Consider the following 18,450-nt stretch of genomic DNA (forward strand, 5'->3'; position numbering starts at 1 on the left):
TTTTAAAACTTCTGAGTAGAAAATGTCAAGGCACATCCTGTGGTAATCTCATAGCAACTCAACAGTAGAGACGCATTGTTTGAGTCTTTTGTGTTGAGATCTATCCACTTTTGAATAGAAAAATAATTATCAGCATCTGTTGGCAGAAGAGACCCCTGAAATGGGATGTTTGAAATGTTTGCCCAAAGGGCATGCTTTCCCCTTTCATTTTCATCTCTCACCCTATGAAAGAAACATTGCTGACCTTCCAGCTCCATCTTCCTTTGCATGTCCTGACAGAGGAGGCTCCCAAGCCCACCCACGACAGAGCTGAACATGTGGATTCTGGTGTGCCACACTTTCCATGGCAGAAATCTTTTTTTTCTCGCTACAGTTCCTTCTAACTCTGGCCTTCCTGCTCTGTGCCAAAATATCCTGGCTTCTATTTCAGGCTTTAGGAAGAAAATAAAACCACCAGCATTCTTGTTGACTTTATTTTTACAGATGAAACAAATTCTAGAGAAAAAGGAAAACTTGCTCGGTTGGCACCGTCCAAAACCACTGACCAACTTCCCCAAAGGCAAATAGTTCAAAATTTGGCTTAAATTGGAGATTAAGTCAAAGAGCAAACAATCTCACTGATCAAACAACACCCTCACTTGAAAACCAGGAGTTCTCAAAAACTAACACATGCATTTTTGACAACTCTAAGTGTTCTTGTGGGGGAGGAAGGGGAAAGAAGAACTTCAACTTCAACTGCTTGTAACACCACCCTCTATTCACATGTACCAGAACAGTGATATAAAAATGAAGGTAGGAATAGGGTGTCTTTAACAACACAATTACTAATCAAAGTGTTATATGAAAGCAGTGTTGATAAGCTGCTGTCACCAGAATAAATGTAACCTCCCAGCTCCCTGTCATACTCAATTCTATTCATTTCTTGATGTTGCAAAATCTTTTTTTTCCCAAATTTTATAAATGGTAACATCATCATGAGACATGTGAATGCCCTAACTTGTAGAAAATCAAACAACTATTTAACCATTTAGCAATATTAGATGTCAGAAGAAGATTGAAAAATACAATTACATACACAAACTGCAGTGAAGCTCAGGAAAGCAAAACAGAGTAATGAAAACACGGACATGAAGAAATTGTCAGAGGATCATATTTATTGACAAGAGATTCCTGGAGCTCTGAACTTATGTTTCATGTGAAAGATAGTCCCTTCAGCAGCACAGTGCCACAACTGGTGATCCTTGACCACACTGCAGCACCCTTGTGTCAGAAGTTGTGTAATTTCTGTCTAAATAGTCATTTCAAAATAGGCAACCCAACTCTCTGTCGAATCACAAGTATCAGCCTTGTGTCACATTCCTCACTGGGAATCCTGGCCACAGCAAGAAGCCAATTCCACTTGTGGGGCCCCTCAGCTGGCAAAGCTCAACTCAGGAGCAATGAAAATGCTTGGGCTGATGTTTGTTGGCTTCTTGATTAGAACATTTATCACTTCTTAACACATGGAAGTTGTTCCTCTCCAGTCCCTGTACCAAACGGTGGCAGATCAGTACTGATGTCAGGACTGAGAAGGCATTTGTAAGTGTGCCAGCAAAAAAATACTGCAGAGAATATAAAAATAGGTAATTTATTAATGGTCAGCTACAAAGTAGGAGATTAACTGGCCATTAGATCTTTGTCCACTTTTAGCCTGAGAAGCACCTCTTGCCTTTAATAACTGCCCATTAAACCATGACTACTTTTATTTAACATTATATTAAAACACAGTTGTCTTAATTTTAAATCCACAGTAATCTAAACAAACATAGGTAGCTGAACCTTAAAGCAAGCTCATGAAGATCAATGCAAGGATTAAGAGACACTATTTTTATCACTTGGAAGCACTGCTCGTCTTCACACAGGGCTCTGCCAAGCAGCAAGCCTTCCTTGCATTATGATGCCAGCTACAAAATGCCATCCTGCTACAAAACAACTTGTGTCATTCAATTTTTATGGAACTGAGCTGATCCATTTTGGAGGCTCTACTTTCCTGTATATGCAAGTGAGATTTTAAGGCAGGAGGAGTCAGTAACCAATAGTCCAGATAAGATGGTGGATTAAAAGGTGAATTAAGAGAAGAATTAAAAGCTTTGTGTTTGGGTCTTTTCTTAATGTGTTAATTTGCTGAGAGAGCATCTTAGACCACACATAACTGCCATTCTCTAACAGCTTTAAAGCAAACTTCTTCTGTTTCTGAATTTCTTGTGAGCTGAGGGTGCAACAGGTAATAAGTGATGCTGTGTTGTAAATGCAGCTCGTATGGGGGGCAGGTGATCTGCTGAGGATTTGGGGGGATTCACCAACAACAATCACAGCATCAAAGAAGAATCCAAAGAGGAATTAGTGATCCATGACCACTCCACTTACAAATCTGAGTATCTAAAGCAGAGCTGATTTTTGTGCTACAACTTCTCTATTCTAATTTTTGTGCTACAACCTCTCTATTCACCAAACAAAAGACACGTCGGAGTACAATTAATAGGCATTATATCAAAAGAGAGCATGTCAATTGTACTGTTTGTCTTAAACTGGAAATGGCAAGTGTGATTTCTCAGTAAGAATCTCATTAATTATGTGGAAATTAAGCTGCTATCTAAATACCCTCATAGAATTGTAGGAAATAAAGATCCTGTCTTGAACACTGCTGTGCCTCAACACATTGACCAGGGATTGAAAGGTAAACAGCTTCACAAAATAGCCACTGGTCAGTCATAAAGACATGATGGTCATAACAAATAAAATAATTTCCTCTCCTTTGTTTCTTCAGCTATGCAGCAGCAGAATGTTTTTGATTTGTCAAAATACATGTCAAAGTATAGCATTTTTCATAGAACCAGCCATGTCAGTGTTTGAAATTTTATGTAAAATAGGTATGTGGTGAGTAGAATTTTCTATGGCTTAAATAATTTGTTTTGTTACTTTCAGAGAAAAGATGTGATGAATATTGCTGTTGCCCCTTGCTGTATGTTTTTGAAATGCATAAATTGCTGAATGAGAAAGGAAATAGAAACTGGAGTCCTCAAAAACTTCCATGACACATTTGTATCAGATGTACACATCTCTAAGCTGCAATTCCGAAAAAATTCTTTAATTTTTCGGAATTCCAAAAGAAATGCTTTAATTAGCAGGAATGTTTATTGTAAGTAATAATTACTCTACAGTAAGAGAAACTAAAGTACAAATCATTAGTACTGTCACTAAAAATGAGAAAAGTATCATTATAAGAGGGCACAAGATACATAATTAACTTAATACTCCAGGACAGGTAGCCAGCACAGGTGAAAATGTGAAATAAAATCCTCAGATACAAGAATTACTTTTAGAAATTACAGTGAAAGAATTATTATGAATTCTAAAAATTCTGAGAATGTTACATTCTTATGGTCAGTTTTTGAATACAGGTGAATTTATAACAGAGAAAAAAAAATACCAGTTTCTATTATTACAGCTTTTTAAAATCAACATTAAATAGTCACTTTACAAGACATAAGAATAAAACTTAATCCCTTTCCTTAGCATTACTCAGATCCAAGACTGAGTTTTCTGAGCCTGAGTGGATCCTGTGCTCCAAAAACAGGATCTGTTTTCTGCAGAGCCCACATCTCAACAGTACAGGGATGCAAGTCAGAGACAAGATAACCACAAGAAAAAGCCCAGAGATACAACATTGTTTTGTGGTTGTTATTAACTGCAGTTACAAAAAATTACACATTTGAGCAACTGTAATGCTACTGATAATTCAAGTGATGGGAACAGTAATATGCATGTCTGTCATTCACAGCAGTGGCATGGATCAGAGGTAGGGCATTTTTAGAGTTTAATTGAGCATGGAAAGGAAAATATGTCATCAAATGGCTCCAGCCAGGAAGCTTAATCAGAAACAAATCTGTGATTTACTCTGAATTATTCCCTTCCCTCCTGAAGCAGAGAAAGGATGCTCACTGCTTATGAGAACAATTGCTAATCACTGTGAAAATATGAGCCAGCTCAGAAACTCTGATCATAACAACAAACAGCTCCTTGGAGCACACACAAAGCTGAGTTCATGTGGGGAAAAGAAGGAAAGGGAGGAGAATTTAAATCATTTCAGGAACAAATGGTTGAAAACAATACTCTTAGTAACCTAAAGCTTTTTGATGGCTCTCAGAGAACTGGCCCCGTTTCAGGGGCAGGGAGGCCAGGGCCACTGGGCAGCATTCCTGCGGCCCTGGGACATCCCTGGCATCACAGCTATCTCAGAAATCCCTGCAGTTTGATCACAGCATTCTCTGCTTCCTCCTCAGTCCATGTAAACACTCTGTGTCCTCTCTCTCCCTGCTCACAGGTGAGGGAGCCTCAAGCCTTGGAGAGCACTTCCTTCGTGAATTTCCGTAGAAAAAAGGCACCAGGTCAGCATGGGCTTGCTCAGGCTGTTATGGAGATCTTGAAAAGTAGCTGCTCAAAAGCAGACACTCCCTGACATTCTGTTTTCCTGGCTAGGGATCAGGACAACCTTCACAGCTACATAACATAATACTGTTGAACTTTTGTTTGCAGCCCTTGATTTGTAACCATTTTGATATGTGAGATCAAACAGAACAATGTCTTCTTGAGCTGCTTATATAAATAATTTTTATCCTATACTAATTTCTGCTATTTTATCTAGACAAAACCTGAACACACTGAGAAAGCAAATAATGGGATTGTATTTTAGTGACATTCATGTGCAGCCCTTTTGGGAAAAGCATTGTATATTATTTCTGATCTGGACTGGCAAATACAATCCCATGACATCACATTTAAAAATGGCTGTGATCCACCCACTGAGAATGCCAAAGAAAAGCTGGCTGATTTTTTTTTTCAAGGAAGCTAGCACAAAGATTACAAGGTGAAACAAATGTCTGAGACTCATTGTCTACATGAAGAAAAGACCAGTGTTGGAAGGAAATGTGTTACTTAATATTTTCTTAGTTCTCACTTTCAAAACTGTTTCAATTAGTGCATTTGGCATTTAGCTGAACAGATCAGATGGACATCCTGGTCACATTTCTCCTTTTCTTTGTCCCTTGTCTTTGTCTCCTTTTCTCCTTTCCTGTTTGGTTTTCTTTTTTTTAGACTTTTATTTTGTTTTGTTTTATTTTTGTTTCTTTCCCCTCATTTTCTCTCTCCATTTTCTTTCTCAGACCATCACACAGGTCTTTCCATTCTTTTCCTACATTGCAGAGCTTTGCCTCCTTATGACTGATTTCTCATCCCTGAAGCTGTCTTACACACTGTGTGCCCCAGCTGACCTCCTTTTACATCTCTGGTGCACCTTTCCCTTTTTCCTCAGCCCTCTTCCATCCCTGTTAACCTCCTCTAGTGTTACCGACACTTTTTGCAAACAGGTTCTCTCTCAGCAGAGCAGTCATGGCTGTTGCTCTCAGCTGACACATTAACCTGGGAGTGAGCACAGAACAATAAAAGCAAAAAGACAGCAATGACAGAAATGCTCATTAATACTCAGGTCATCCCATCACTGAAAAATAAAAAATCCCATTTAAATGAAAATTATCCATTTGTGCCCAAGGTGTCAGTGTCTCACATCTCTGTCCCTAAGCTATCAAGGGAATGTGGGGCTCCCCTTCCTTCCCTTCTTTGTCCACCTTGGGAGAGGAAAAGTGCAGAGATGATACCTTCATTCTTCTAGGTCAGCAGTATGATTTTATTTTTAAATATAGCCTCTGTGCAGAGCTAGCTGCAGCTTTCTGGTCGGTACACTATATCTTCTGGTGCCCTTTCCCACTATAGTTTACCCTGCTGAAATTGCTTCCATCTCGCTAAAGGCTCTCAAAAACTTGTTCTGCGAAACGGACCACATTTGCTTGGTCTCAGTTTTGTCCTAATTATAAACCTGAATGCAGAGCGGTGACATGTTCTATTCCTCTTTTAGCCACACGCTTCCATAAATGCTGACAAGCCGGGAGCGGTGACAAACAGCTCCGTGCAAATCGCCGCTGTGCTTACAGCACAGCCCCAGCAGATGGCAAAGGGAATCGCCTCCCCTCTGCAGCGGTTTGACAGGGCCGGGAAAAAGCAAACACCTCGTGTTCCTTTTCCCTCTTTTCCCTAAAATCTGAGCAGGACAGTGCCCGGGTAATCTCCTGCCAGCACGCTGAGCTGTGCCAGCGCTGCTGGGGCACAGCGGCCTCTCTGCTTTGGCTTCTGAGAGGCTAAAACACCAAATGTCGACAAACACACTACGTACAGAAGGACTCTAAGGTGTGTGTGCCTTAAAATGTTTCCACTTTACCTCAGAAATATTTAAAATACGTCAGGGGCCCTTGTTCTGCCTGTTACCGCAGCGGAGCGGGCGTTATGGAAATGAATTTGCATTTCACGTGCCCGAGCACAATCGCTGCCATTTATTCGCTCCCACGGCCGTGGCGTTATCAGCTCCGTGCCTGCCGCGGCGCTCCGTGCCCTGCCCGCGGCTCGGGAAGGGCATTCCCTGGGCACGGCCGCTCCCGGACGCCTTGACTGGCCTAGTGAGCGGCGCAGTCCCGGGGCACCTCCCGGGGCACACCCTGGGCATACTCCAGGGCACATCCCCGAGCACATCCCAGGCTCATCCCGGGCACCTCCCGGGTCAGGCCGGGCAGCTGCTCCGGCGGGGCCTGCGCGGGCAGCGGCGCGTGCGTGGGGCGGGGCGGGGCGGCGCTGACGCCGGGGCGGCGCTGACGGAGCGCCCGGCGCGGCCCGGCCCGGCGCGGCCCCGAGGGCGATGGCGGCCGCGGGGGGCGGCCCGGGGGCGCCCGCGGAGACGCCACCCGCCACCGCCGCGGGTGTCGCCGCCGCCGAGGCCGGCGCGGTGTTGCAGCGGGAGCCGCTGTACAACTGGCAGGCCACCAAGGGCTCGCTGCGGGAGCGCTTCGCCTTCCTCTTCTCCAACGAGCTCCTCAGCGACGTGCACTTCGTGGTGGGCAAGGGCAGCGCCCGCGGCGGCGGCGGCGGCGGCGGTGGGGCGGCGCCCCCCGGGCCCGGGCAGCAGCGCATCCCCGCCCACCGGTTCGTGCTGGCGGCCGGCAGCGCCGTGTTCGACGCGATGTTCAACGGCGGCATGGCCACCACCTCGGCCGAGATCGAGCTGCCCGACGTGGAGCCCGCCGCCTTCCTGGCGCTCCTCAGGTCAGCGCGGGGCGGGGGCGGCCGCGCACGGCCGGGGCTCCGCGGCCCCGCTTGGCCGCCGCTGCCCTTTCCTCGCTCCGCGGCCCCTCCCGGCTCCTGTCCCCTCAGAGCCCGGCCTGTCCCCGCTGCCCGTCCCTGCAGGGAGGTGCAGGGAAGGCGCGGCAGTACCTTGTGGGCTCCACGCAAGGTCACACCGCCCCTCCACCGTGTTTTGGTCCCCTCTTGCTCTTTACCCTGCACTGTTTTCCCGAGAGAAGTGCCCTAATTCCATGGCAGCTGACTGTACGTTTAGGGAAGCACTCGGTGGGTGTCTGGTTGGGCACTTCGATTCAGTGTTTTGATTTGTTAAAGTAAAGTGATGGGAATTAGTGGGTCCCCTTGGTGTTGCAACTATCCAGCTGTCTTCTAATAGTGACTAAGGGACAGAGGCTGTTGTACCAAGCTTTTCTTTTCATTTGACTTACCTTGAAATTTGATACTTACTTGGAAGTCTTAGTCATCTTCCTGTTCGCTTTTCTTTGTCAGCGATGATAATAAGTTGTTACATCTTTTTGCTATAATAACACCCATTGTAGTCATGTGCAGAGAGGAAACGTGCAGCAGAAGGCAGTAACCAGCTGATTTTCACTGCCAGGCCATCAGAGCGTGACCCTGGGAGCGGGAGCGCAGTGATAGCAGAAAGGGTATAAAGTGTGCTAGTGATTTCTAATCTGGGCAGAGTAGGATATGCTAGTTCACATACTCACAAAACTGATGAGTTTACCTACCATTTCTCTTTACTCACTGTAGTGACAAATAAAATTGATTGTGTTCATAGAAACAGTTGCTAATGGTTTATTTGTGCCTTGGGCTGTGGTGCGGTATAACATTATAACCTGTATAACCTTAAGGTTTCTATCAGAGAAACCACTCTGCTCGGCAAAAAATATAAACCATAAAATATATAAAACAGTTCTCTGTAATAAACATTTGGGAAACAAGTAATACTGTTTCCTGGAAGTAAATACGTAGTGTCTCAGAGGTTTTTTTGTGATAGGAGAAACTCCAAAGTCTTGGCAAGACTTTGTTCTTTTGCTGATGCCTAAGAGACAGGAACAATTAGAAGGGTCACCTGTCCTTAGGTAATCACGGGCACAGGAGATAAAGCAAGCAATGTGCACAAAAACCCCATGAGCAGCAATCTCTTTCTGTTGCTGTTAGCAAATGAAGTGTTCTTTGTGGATTTTTTGTGCAGAGGAGCAAGAGGTAGTGGGAAGTGTCTTTCAAGCAAATTGGTTCTGAAGTTTAAAAGTAAATTACAGTGCACATGTATTCGTTTCTGTCTGTATATGTGGGGAAAACGCTGGACAGTGAAAAGTGGGTATAATAATGAAAATAGAAACACAGGAGCAGAGATTTCTAAGAGATTCCTCAGTAAAGATAAGAGGGATGGCATTTGAACACTGAGGAGTGAATGAGGAGACGTTGTTAGGAGCAGACAAAAGCACTTGTGTTGGCAGGGCAGCCAGTGCGTAATGGCCAGGGGAGCTGCGTCAGGGAGCTCTGCCTTGTCTGAATGTCACCACACTGTCTGTGCCAGCTCTTCAGGACGTTCTCCCATGCCATGTATATTTCTTTGAGCTTATATTGAAATAAATACACATTGCAGTACCTTGTTAAAAACATATCTAGGGAAAACTTCTGTGATACATGCCAGTACTGGACTTCTTCCATGATGGAAATAACATGGGGTCTTTTCCTTGACCGAAGGAGGCAGGAATCATACCTTGCACCTTGTTGGCCTCTTCTATCTGTCATTAGTAATTCCCTCAGATAATAATAATTACATTTCACAGACCATTTCTTTAATATTTGAAAATAGCAGTTTGAAGTATATTGGCTAGAAATTAAGTCAGGATCTTTGAATACGCATAGCAAATGAACACCAAGTAAAGGAAATGTTTAAGTAATGCAAAACTTTCTAGGTGTAATTTACTAATTATTTAATGTTCCTCAGCTCATTTCCATTTTATTTACTTGTGGTTTGTTAAGTCATGTCTGTAGTTTATGTGTTTCATAAGGATGTACTGGCAAATGCCACTTGTAAATTAAAGGAAAGGATTTTTTAATGAAAAAAAAAGTAATTTGACAGATAAATCCTTAAGAGCTGAAATAATATCAAAGTCACAAAGTTTGAATATATTTCCCAATGAAACAACTTTTGTGTGTGTTTCTCACTACAAAATGAGTAGCAATGATCAAGAAAATTCAGGTTGTCTCAGTAGGTTTCTAGTTTATGGTTTCTTTTTGCTGGTTTTACTAAGATTTTTTTTTTAAATTTTCATTCATATTTTACAATAAGCCAACTTGTCCTTTGATCACAGAATAAAGGAAAGTGATGATATGGTACAAGTTAACAGTCTGTCTTCCAAAGATCTTTTCAGAGAATTTTGGCAAGCGGTAAATAAAGGGGTAATCAAGACTAACTTGAAAAAAATATTCCTGTATGCTTTTGTAATGGTGAAAACATTTCAGCTACTGAGAGGATGCTCACACAAGGGGAGAAGGAAGTGCTAACCTGAGAGTAAAGAAAAATAGCATAAAATATATGAGAGGCTTTTATAGACTGAATGATTGACTGGTCACTTGGAAAAATTGTTTGTTCTCGTCACCAAAAATGTTCTTCCACTGTGCACATACATCCCTCAGCTTCCCATTCCCTCATCCTGGATGCCAATAAAATTAGTGATTGTCAGTGCCACAGGGTTCAGTGGAGGAGGAGCAGAGGTGTAAACAGAAAGCTGTGCTAGTTCAGGCGTGCCACAGAGGGGAGAGGTAACACAGACACAGCTCCTGGCACACAGGAGCAGGGGATTTGTGCAGGGAGGACACACCTAGGGCTGCACCCTGTTCCTTTGGAAGGTACAGCAGAAAGTGAAACACAAGCCAAATGAGCCCCTCTGGTGTGTCACCAGTATTGTTTCTTTTACAGCCTGTTAATCAACTTTTACATTATTTGGACTCTAAGCTCCTATAAAGTCATGCAACAAAAGTTATGGTATTTTAAACTGATTATTTTAAATCTTAGAACGAAAATGGAAATGCACTGTTCTAGTGCTTCAATGAAGAGCTTGTCAATTTAGTATGTAAAAGTGTGCCTGTGAAATATTTGTTTCTCAAAAGTAAATTTGTCAGCAGTTGTGAGGAACAAGTCAGCCCATCGTTTTCATCAGCAGGTAATAATAGTTCATAGCTTTCATAAATCAGTTCTAATTGAACTGATGAAACTTCAGCATGAAACTTCTACTTAAAAAAAAAACAAACAGTTTTCATTGTGGAATTCTTGCATTTGCTAGTATGCCCTGGTTTATTATATTTAATTACCTATGTGTGTTGGGGACAAATGTATTTTTGTAAATCACAGACTATTCTTGATTGTTATCTGAAAGGCTGATGAAATTTTGCTGAAATTATCTTAAATGTCACCTCTAAGAAAAGTTATTTTTAAAAAGACAACAACTGCTCAGGAAACAGGGTTTTTTTCCCTGGTATTGGTGGAGGCTCCTATATTCTGGTTCACAACTTATGCTAAAATCTCAACCAATCCTCTTGCCTCAGGCACTGAAGACAAGCCAGAGCGTGGCAGAAGAGTCAAGGTCATGTGCTAGAATGTACTCCCTTTTCCTCTCTGAATACTACAGAGGGGTAACTTTGACACAAGATGTTCTCACAATCTAAGTCCTTGACACTATTCCCTTATGGAGGGGAAGCCAGTGTGCACTGTCAGTAAATGAATTTCAGGAGCACAGCCACAGAGGATTGTGCATTGATATTTTCCTGATGAACTGAGAGCATGCATTCGTAGGTTAAGTAATTCTGAGCTCAGCTGTTGTTTACAGTTGGGGAGCTATGTATAACTAGCACAACCAGATCAGTCCTAGGGAGTAATACACATTTAAAACAAATGTATGCCATTAGGTTAACATAATAGTCTTTCTTGAACCTTTTAACTTACCTTCTTTATTTAGAAAGATGCTATGAAGTCAGCTGTTGCACTGTTCACAGTGTAAATCCTTGGACTGTTTTCTAAATGCAAAGAGACTGTTGTGCTTGGCTGCCCCTCTAAATATATGTTTTTATGATCTGTATTTGTGTATTGATTTATAGGTTTCTTTATTCAGATGAAGTTCAAATTGGTCCAGAAACAGTCATGACTACTTTATACACTGCTAAAAAGTATGCAGTCCCTGCCCTGGAAGCACATTGTGTGGATTTCCTAACAAAGCATCTCCGAGCAGATAATGCCTTTATGCTGCTTACTCAAGTAGGTAAATTTAAGCTTAGTTTTGATTTACTAGAAGAATTCCCAATTGGAGGGAAATTACTAATTCTCTTTAATTATGTACTCCTTTGAGATTTTAAGTGGTCTTTAAGGTATAAACACAAAGAGTACTTAGATAAATCAAGTTATTTCAATTTATGTCTATACTAGAGGTAAAATGCTTGCTTTTTAAGATTATCAGTTTGTCAGCTTTATGCTTAAGATGTACTTCTTTATCTTTGCAGGCTCGTTTGTTTGATGAACCTCAGCTTGCTAGTCTTTGTCTGGACACAATAGACAAAAGCACCATGGATGCCATAAGTGCAGAAGGCTTTACAGATATCGACATAGGTGAGTCACTTGTGTGTCCATGAAATGACAGTGCCCCAGGATAGTTCCTTCCCCCATCTGAGTGTGCAGTCCCAAGCACCTCTTCCCTTCTGGGCCATCCACCCTGCAGTGCTTTCCTTCAGCTTCACTCCTGAGCTGGGCTGTGCCCTGTGTCCCCGTTTCAGTAGTGGTGGTGTCCCAGGGCTCCCACTGTGGTGACACCACACTTCATTGCAGCCAAAGCTTTCACTTGCTGATGGCTGTGCCTCATGCCTGAGGCATCCATAGCTGCTTTTCATGTGCAACAGGAATCATACTGTTCTGTTGCCTCATGGTATTTATCTATTCAGTTGCACAGATCAGGTACAATTAATGAAATCTGCTTTAAAAAAGGAATACATGAACTGCTAGTTTCTGTTTAATCTTCTATCAAAAGCTAGCAGTTGTAAATTTACTTACTCAGTTTCATTGCTACTGTATGTATCTAAGGTTTTACTCCAATTCAGCTAGATTGTGGGAAAAATTCATACTGAAGGAAGGTGTTTCACTGCATAAAGAAATTTTAAAGCCATTGTTAATTCATGTTCAGTAGAATTTGTACTCAGACTGAGCAGTCTTTAGTCTTGGTAAGTCTCAATCTGTTTTGACTTTCCAATATGTTATTTTCTATAATTACAAACATGCCTTACTGAAATTCAAGGCAGATAAAAATTCCCAAAGACAGAAGATTCAGAATATAGAAAGACATTTATTTTTTGACTTGTATTCAATGATAATTTGTGCATACCTGTTATGGAAAGAAGGCCAGAGGAGTAATAAATACAGGAAGAGTTGCTTTTTAAACATGTACCTTGCCTCAGATCTCGTGTTTCACCTTCAGGCTTGGTGGATAGCAAATATGTCAGTGCTTAAGATGGCTTTCACGTATATTTAAACTGGTTTTTGTGAACCATCGCTTCTTGTGGCTATAGTTGATCCAGATGTGCAGGTGGCTGCCCAGATGAGAATATGACACTGTCATTGTGAGTAACTTAGTTTTTTAGTGTCATCATGAGTAACCTGGTTTTTTAGTAGTGTGCATTCACTGTTTGGTCACTTTCAGTTTAGATCTTGCCCTAGCAATGGAAATCCTTCAGGATACTTGTTATCACTATAGAGATTAGTTACACTCTTATGAATCCAGAAGAAAGCTCATATCCTGTCTTCATAGCAGGAAAATTAACTTTCAGTTTGGCATCTATATGTTGTTGAGAGATTATTTTTTATATAAGATAAATTATGTGTAATACATATACACACATAATAATAAGACAAAGCTAATAGTCTTGTTATGGATGTTCTTAGTGTGTAATTAGTATTTTAAGCTTACATAGTGTAGCACTGTTACTGGCTTGGATGAAAACTGACCTGAAGCTGCTAATATTTTTTTCTCTAGACACATTATGTGCAGTTCTAGAAAGGGACACGCTCAGCATTCGAGAAAGTCGGCTCTTTGGAGCTGTTGTTCGCTGGGCAGAAGCAGAATGTCAGAGACAACAACTGCCTGTGACATTTGGGAACAAACAGAAAGTCCTTGGAAGAGCTCTTTCCTTAATCCGTTTTCCACTAATGACTATTGAAGAGTTTGCAGCAGGTGAGTTCTGGAGTTCTTTGTCTTACTGTTAGACCATGTCTCAGTGCTGTTTAACTGTGTTTAGATGCTTAACACTCAATTCTGTTATTAATGTTGTACTAATAACAGTTGTGATGCACAAATGAAAGCAAAACCTTCTGCAGATTATGCTCTGGCCATTGGAAAATGTTATTGCTGTCTTCAGTTTGTGATATGTGTGGTTTAAATACAACAGCTGGAGTAATCCTTCAAATCATCTTACAAGTTTTATGTTTTCACAGGCCCTGCTCAGTCTGGAATCCTGTCGGATCGGGAAGTAGTAAATCTCTTTCTGCACTTTACTGTCAATCCCAAGCCTAAAGTTGATTATATTGACCGACCCAGGTGTTGCCTTAGAGGAAAAGAGTGCAGCATAAACAGGTTCCAGCAGGTGGAGAGTCGCTGGGGCTACAGCGGAACCAGCGACCGCATCAGGTGGGGCTTCACAATCTCTGTGAGGGGAAGACAGAAATGGGTGGGGAGAAAGGGAACAAATCATTCAACTCTGACTCTTTGGTATAAGATACAGTAGCAGACATGCTGGCTCTGTTGCACACATTTGATCTTTTCCATTTTTTTAGCTATTATACCCATGAGATAAAAACAAGAATGAGATTCAGGAGGATTGGGTGCATTCTAGAATGATTGGGTGTTATCTGTATATTTCTTTTTCAAATACCAAGTCTTGATCTGTTTTCATTTTGGAGATACTGAAAAGAATCTGGTTATGTTTTGTTTATTAATACTGAATATCTTGAGGAATTAGCAAAGCTTTAACCTGTGAAGCTGGCAAAGCATTTTTCTTAGTATTGAAATCTAAACAAAAAATACTATTTAAAAAAATGCAATTCTCAGTTTACTTGCCTACACTTCAGTGGGAGTCTTTTTCCTACTTGAAATAAGGTAACACACTCACCAGAGTTATTTGAATTCCTTTCTTGTGTCTTATCAGGTTCACAGTTAACAGAAGAATTTCTATAGTGGGATTTGGATTATATGGATCTATTCATGGACCCACAGACTATCAAGTTAATATACAGGTACAGTATATTATGTTTAAACAGGCTTGTACACTTGTAGGAACTTGCAAAAGGAAGCTACACTTGTAGCACTTGCAGAAGCTTTGGTCTGTATTTGGGAGGGAGCAATTGACAGGCCAAGAGTCTAAGCTGTGTTTTGTCACAAGTGGGCTCAAGTGGGTGATTAGGCAAAAGAACACTGTGGAACTCTGTTCCCTTTCTCCTGTATTCTCCTGTCCTTCAGTCATTTTCAGTGTAGGTGTTTCTCAACATCCAGCTTTTTTCCTCTTTTCTCAAGCCTTTCCTAATAGGAAATATGTACATTGATATTGTGATATTGTACTTGGGTATGTTATGTTCTTCAGTAGCCTGTGTGCTTCTTACAAAGATTTGATTTTCGTAATTTGTTCCTTTTAGTTTCTTTTGAACAAGCCTCCTCATTTTTCTCTTTTTGAAGTTTAGCACAGCTGTGGGGGATTTGCTTTTGTTGTTCATGTGGGAGTGTTGACTCTCAGTATATTATGGACACTGTTACATAGTGTTTCCATTATGAAATTTTGAATCTGATCCTGCTCATCACTCAGCACCAAATCAAGGGTTGCGTTTCTTCCTGCTGAGCAATTGGTTAGCAGGCTCATGAAGTGGCCAGTGATAGCATCTAAAAATGTTCCCCTGCTTGGTGTCCTGATGTGACCCTTGCCTGGTCCCAGCAGGCAATTGAAGACACCACTAAAATCATATTTCCTGCTCTTGTAGCCTGTTAGATCCCAAAGCATGCTGTGGTCAGGATTGTCTTCTAGGAGTATTGATCCAGCACTATATTTTTTTTTCCATTTTGAGTGGAATTTCAGTCTATTTGAATTATTTTTCTTGTAGAGATTAGTTTTGTTTAGATTCTAAGCTTTTTAACAAGATCTTAGGATTCCATGACTGGCACAGTTTTACCCTGCGCTATTACTACACTGGAACTAGTGATTCTTACTCACCACTGAAATTGAAGGCAAAATAAACATTGTGTGATCTGAGTAGAATTTTTATACTGAATCAAGATTAGAAATAAATTGTATAAAATATAACAGCACAAGTTTCTGTTTTCTTTTATGAAGGTGTTATTGACTGCCAACATTATCTGTAAAAACTTGTTTTCTAAACTAGCCACAGGCAGCAAATAAGATTCCCTCATGTGGGCTGTGAAGGTGTACAGAGATCAGCAAACCTAAGCCCAGGATTAGATGTTGTATATGCAGGTCAGGAGGAGGTGTGAGAGCTGTTCTCCATCTCCCAAGCTTGCACAGACTTTCACCTGCCTGGAGCAGTGCCCAGAGCCGTCATTCCGAGCTGCTGCGTCAGCTCCAGTCAGGAAATCACAGCTCCCTTCCAGCTGGGATTGCACTGTCCTTGCATTAGGCTGGGTGGGGTAGGCAAGTGTTTGCTTGTAACCTTCTCACGTGCATGCAATCAGAACCTTTCTCATGCCATAAAGCTCCATAAAGCTACAATGTTCCTGCTTTTGCCCAGATAATCGATTATGAGAAGAACCAGACGCTGGGACAGAACGACACTGGATTCAGCTGTGATGGAACAGCCAGCACCTTCAGAGTTATGTTCAAGGAGCCCATAGAGATCCTGCCCACGGTTTGCTACACTGCTTGTGCAACCTTGAAAGTAAGAATGTCTAACAGGACAGAAGAAAGTGTTACTTTGATGCAAGAGTTATTCTTTTATCAGTCTTCTGATGGGAAAATGTCTTCTAAATCTTGCATTTATTTTAACTTTAGGGCTAAAGAAGGACGCAGTTAGAGCTCTGCTGTAATTTGTAAGACTGTTACATCTCTTCTGGGCCACAGCATGGAATTCATAAGTGGATCCTTTGTGCCTTCCCACTTTTTTGCTTGATGTAGGAGTTAGAATAGTTCTAATGGAGGTCACTGGTTCTGTGTGGGAAAAAAGCACTATCTAGAAAACATAATCTGGCAGCTCTCTATCGGAATTTAAGTTTGATTTCTTTTATCAAGGATATTCTAACCACTAGCTAAATTCAAGAAAACAGCTTTTTTTATCTCTTTCTATATACTGGCGCAGAAATAATAGGCAAGAATTACTTGTTCTCAGAAAGTCTCCTCTTAGTGTTGTGGACAAATTTATTTCTCAAAAATATTTTAATGTTCTTCTAAATATAATTTCCTATACAGAAATCAGAGTTTGGTGGGTTGGAAAAATACTGCACATAAAAAGCAGCTGAGTCAGGGAACTAAGTAAGAATACAGACAACCTGTGTGATAAGGAGAAATAATTGGAAGTATTCATTACCAGTTGGATTAAATCAACTGGTTTAAGTCTGCTGTCAGAGAAATATATTTTTGTTATTTAGACATAGGCCCTTGCTTCTGTTGTCTGTGATTTTGTATATAATTTATATGACATTGGTGCAGAAATTTTATACTACTAAAATAGCCCAAGTCAGCAATTTTTGGGTCCTGCCCACTTCCAGTCTGTTGCTAATCTCTTGTGATGTTTTTCAGGGTCCTGATTCCCACTATGGAACAAAAGGTTTGAAGAAAGTGATCCATGAATCTCCTACTGCTAGCAAAACATGCTTTGTCTTTTATAGTTCACCAGGTAACAACAATGGTACATCAATAGAAGATGGACAGATACCAGAAATAATATTTTATACTTAGTTTCACATGATGATCTGGAATGTGTTGGTGTCTCAGTGGACTTCAGCTCACTATTGGCAGCAGTTAAAAAAATTCTGTTAAATTACTTTAATGTGTAAACAAAAAACCTAATTTGTTTGAGGGGTACCAGAAAAGCTATTTTTTTCCCGCATCGTTGTTGGTAGATTGTAATTTAGTTTTTCCTCTAAACAAAATGTTAATGGAATAAGTACTCTGTATATTGAAAAGTTTGTTTTAAGTAGTACCTTGTGGTTAATTGCTTTGTGTTTTCACCCCTTTGTTTCTCATGTAGTAAAATTCATTTTTTGAACTGGAAAATCCTTACTTGTTATGAACAACTTGTGTATGTTTTCTCCAATCTGTCCTTAAAAGACAGTAAAGCTGCTGCTGTAGTCCCATCTTGCACTTCTTTCCAAAATGACCTTGGATTGACCCTATGGACATGGATTGCTACTGTATTTTTTTGAAATACGTCGACAAAGCTGCATTCATATTGCCATCATCTTGACTTTTTCCAAGAGCCATGGAGAATTAATGGACTTTGCACTGCAGAGAACATCTGCAGCAGCGCTGAAGAATAAATATCAAGTCAAATTCAGCAAGAAACAGATCTTTCCCGAATCTGTCTTAATTCAGAAGGGCTGTTTTGGAATATAGAACTGGTTATGCAAATAGCCACTGTATATATACATATGTGCCTATAAAAGATGTATAATGTGAAAATGAGAATATGAGACTTGTAATGATGTTATTTTATCACTGGATATTCTAGTACTAAAAATATTAGTATAAATCTAAGGATTATTGGTGTGCAAGGAGTTTTACAGATTGCATACAATCATTTGATGCAAATGCTGTATGTACATAGTATTCAGTGCTTTGCAGTATGTACCATGTAGTAACAGAATGGCTTGGTGTACAAAGACCTGTACCCTCTCCCACGTCATACTAAAATTTAAGAATGCAGGAGAAAAAATAAGAACATTTCCTTTCTTAAGGGTGAAAATGGGGAGGTCACGCAGGTTTGGGGTGTCCAAAGGCTGTGTGTAGAACAAGTGTCTGTCAAACGTCCGGCTCTGTGCACATCCCGCCAGCGCTCTCCTGTCCCCGGGCACGGCGCTGTGCCGGGACAGGGACGGGGCTCGGCCGGGCCGTGCGGGAGGGACAGGGCGAGGCTGTGCCGGGAGCAGCCGCTGCAGGCACAGGGCCGGCCCGGCCGGGAGCAGCCGCTGCGGGCACAGGGCGAGGCTGTGCCGGAGCAGCCGCTGCGGGCACAGGGCCGGC

General features: G+C 41.4%; 1 protein-coding gene across 1 annotated transcript; it reads left to right on the forward strand.

Annotated features, from left to right (window-relative positions):
• Positions 1 to 6,704: 6,704 nt before the first annotated feature.
• Positions 6,705 to 17,964, forward strand: BTBD1 (BTB domain containing 1). The gene is made up of 8 exons (XM_005483395.2): positions 6,705 to 7,185; positions 11,332 to 11,488; positions 11,731 to 11,836; positions 13,251 to 13,448; positions 13,709 to 13,901; positions 14,419 to 14,506; positions 16,004 to 16,150; positions 17,008 to 17,964. The coding sequence occupies exons 1-8, from the start codon at positions 6,782 to 6,784 to the stop codon at positions 17,164 to 17,166; spliced, it is 1,452 nt and encodes a 483-aa protein (XP_005483452.2). The 5' UTR covers positions 6,705 to 6,781; the 3' UTR covers positions 17,167 to 17,964.
• Positions 17,965 to 18,450: the final 486 nt, after the last annotated feature.

The sequence above is a fragment of the Zonotrichia albicollis genome, chromosome 11, assembly GCF_047830755.1.
Source record: "Zonotrichia albicollis isolate bZonAlb1 chromosome 11, bZonAlb1.hap1, whole genome shotgun sequence".
Classification (NCBI taxonomy): domain Eukaryota; kingdom Metazoa; phylum Chordata; class Aves; order Passeriformes; family Passerellidae; genus Zonotrichia; species Zonotrichia albicollis.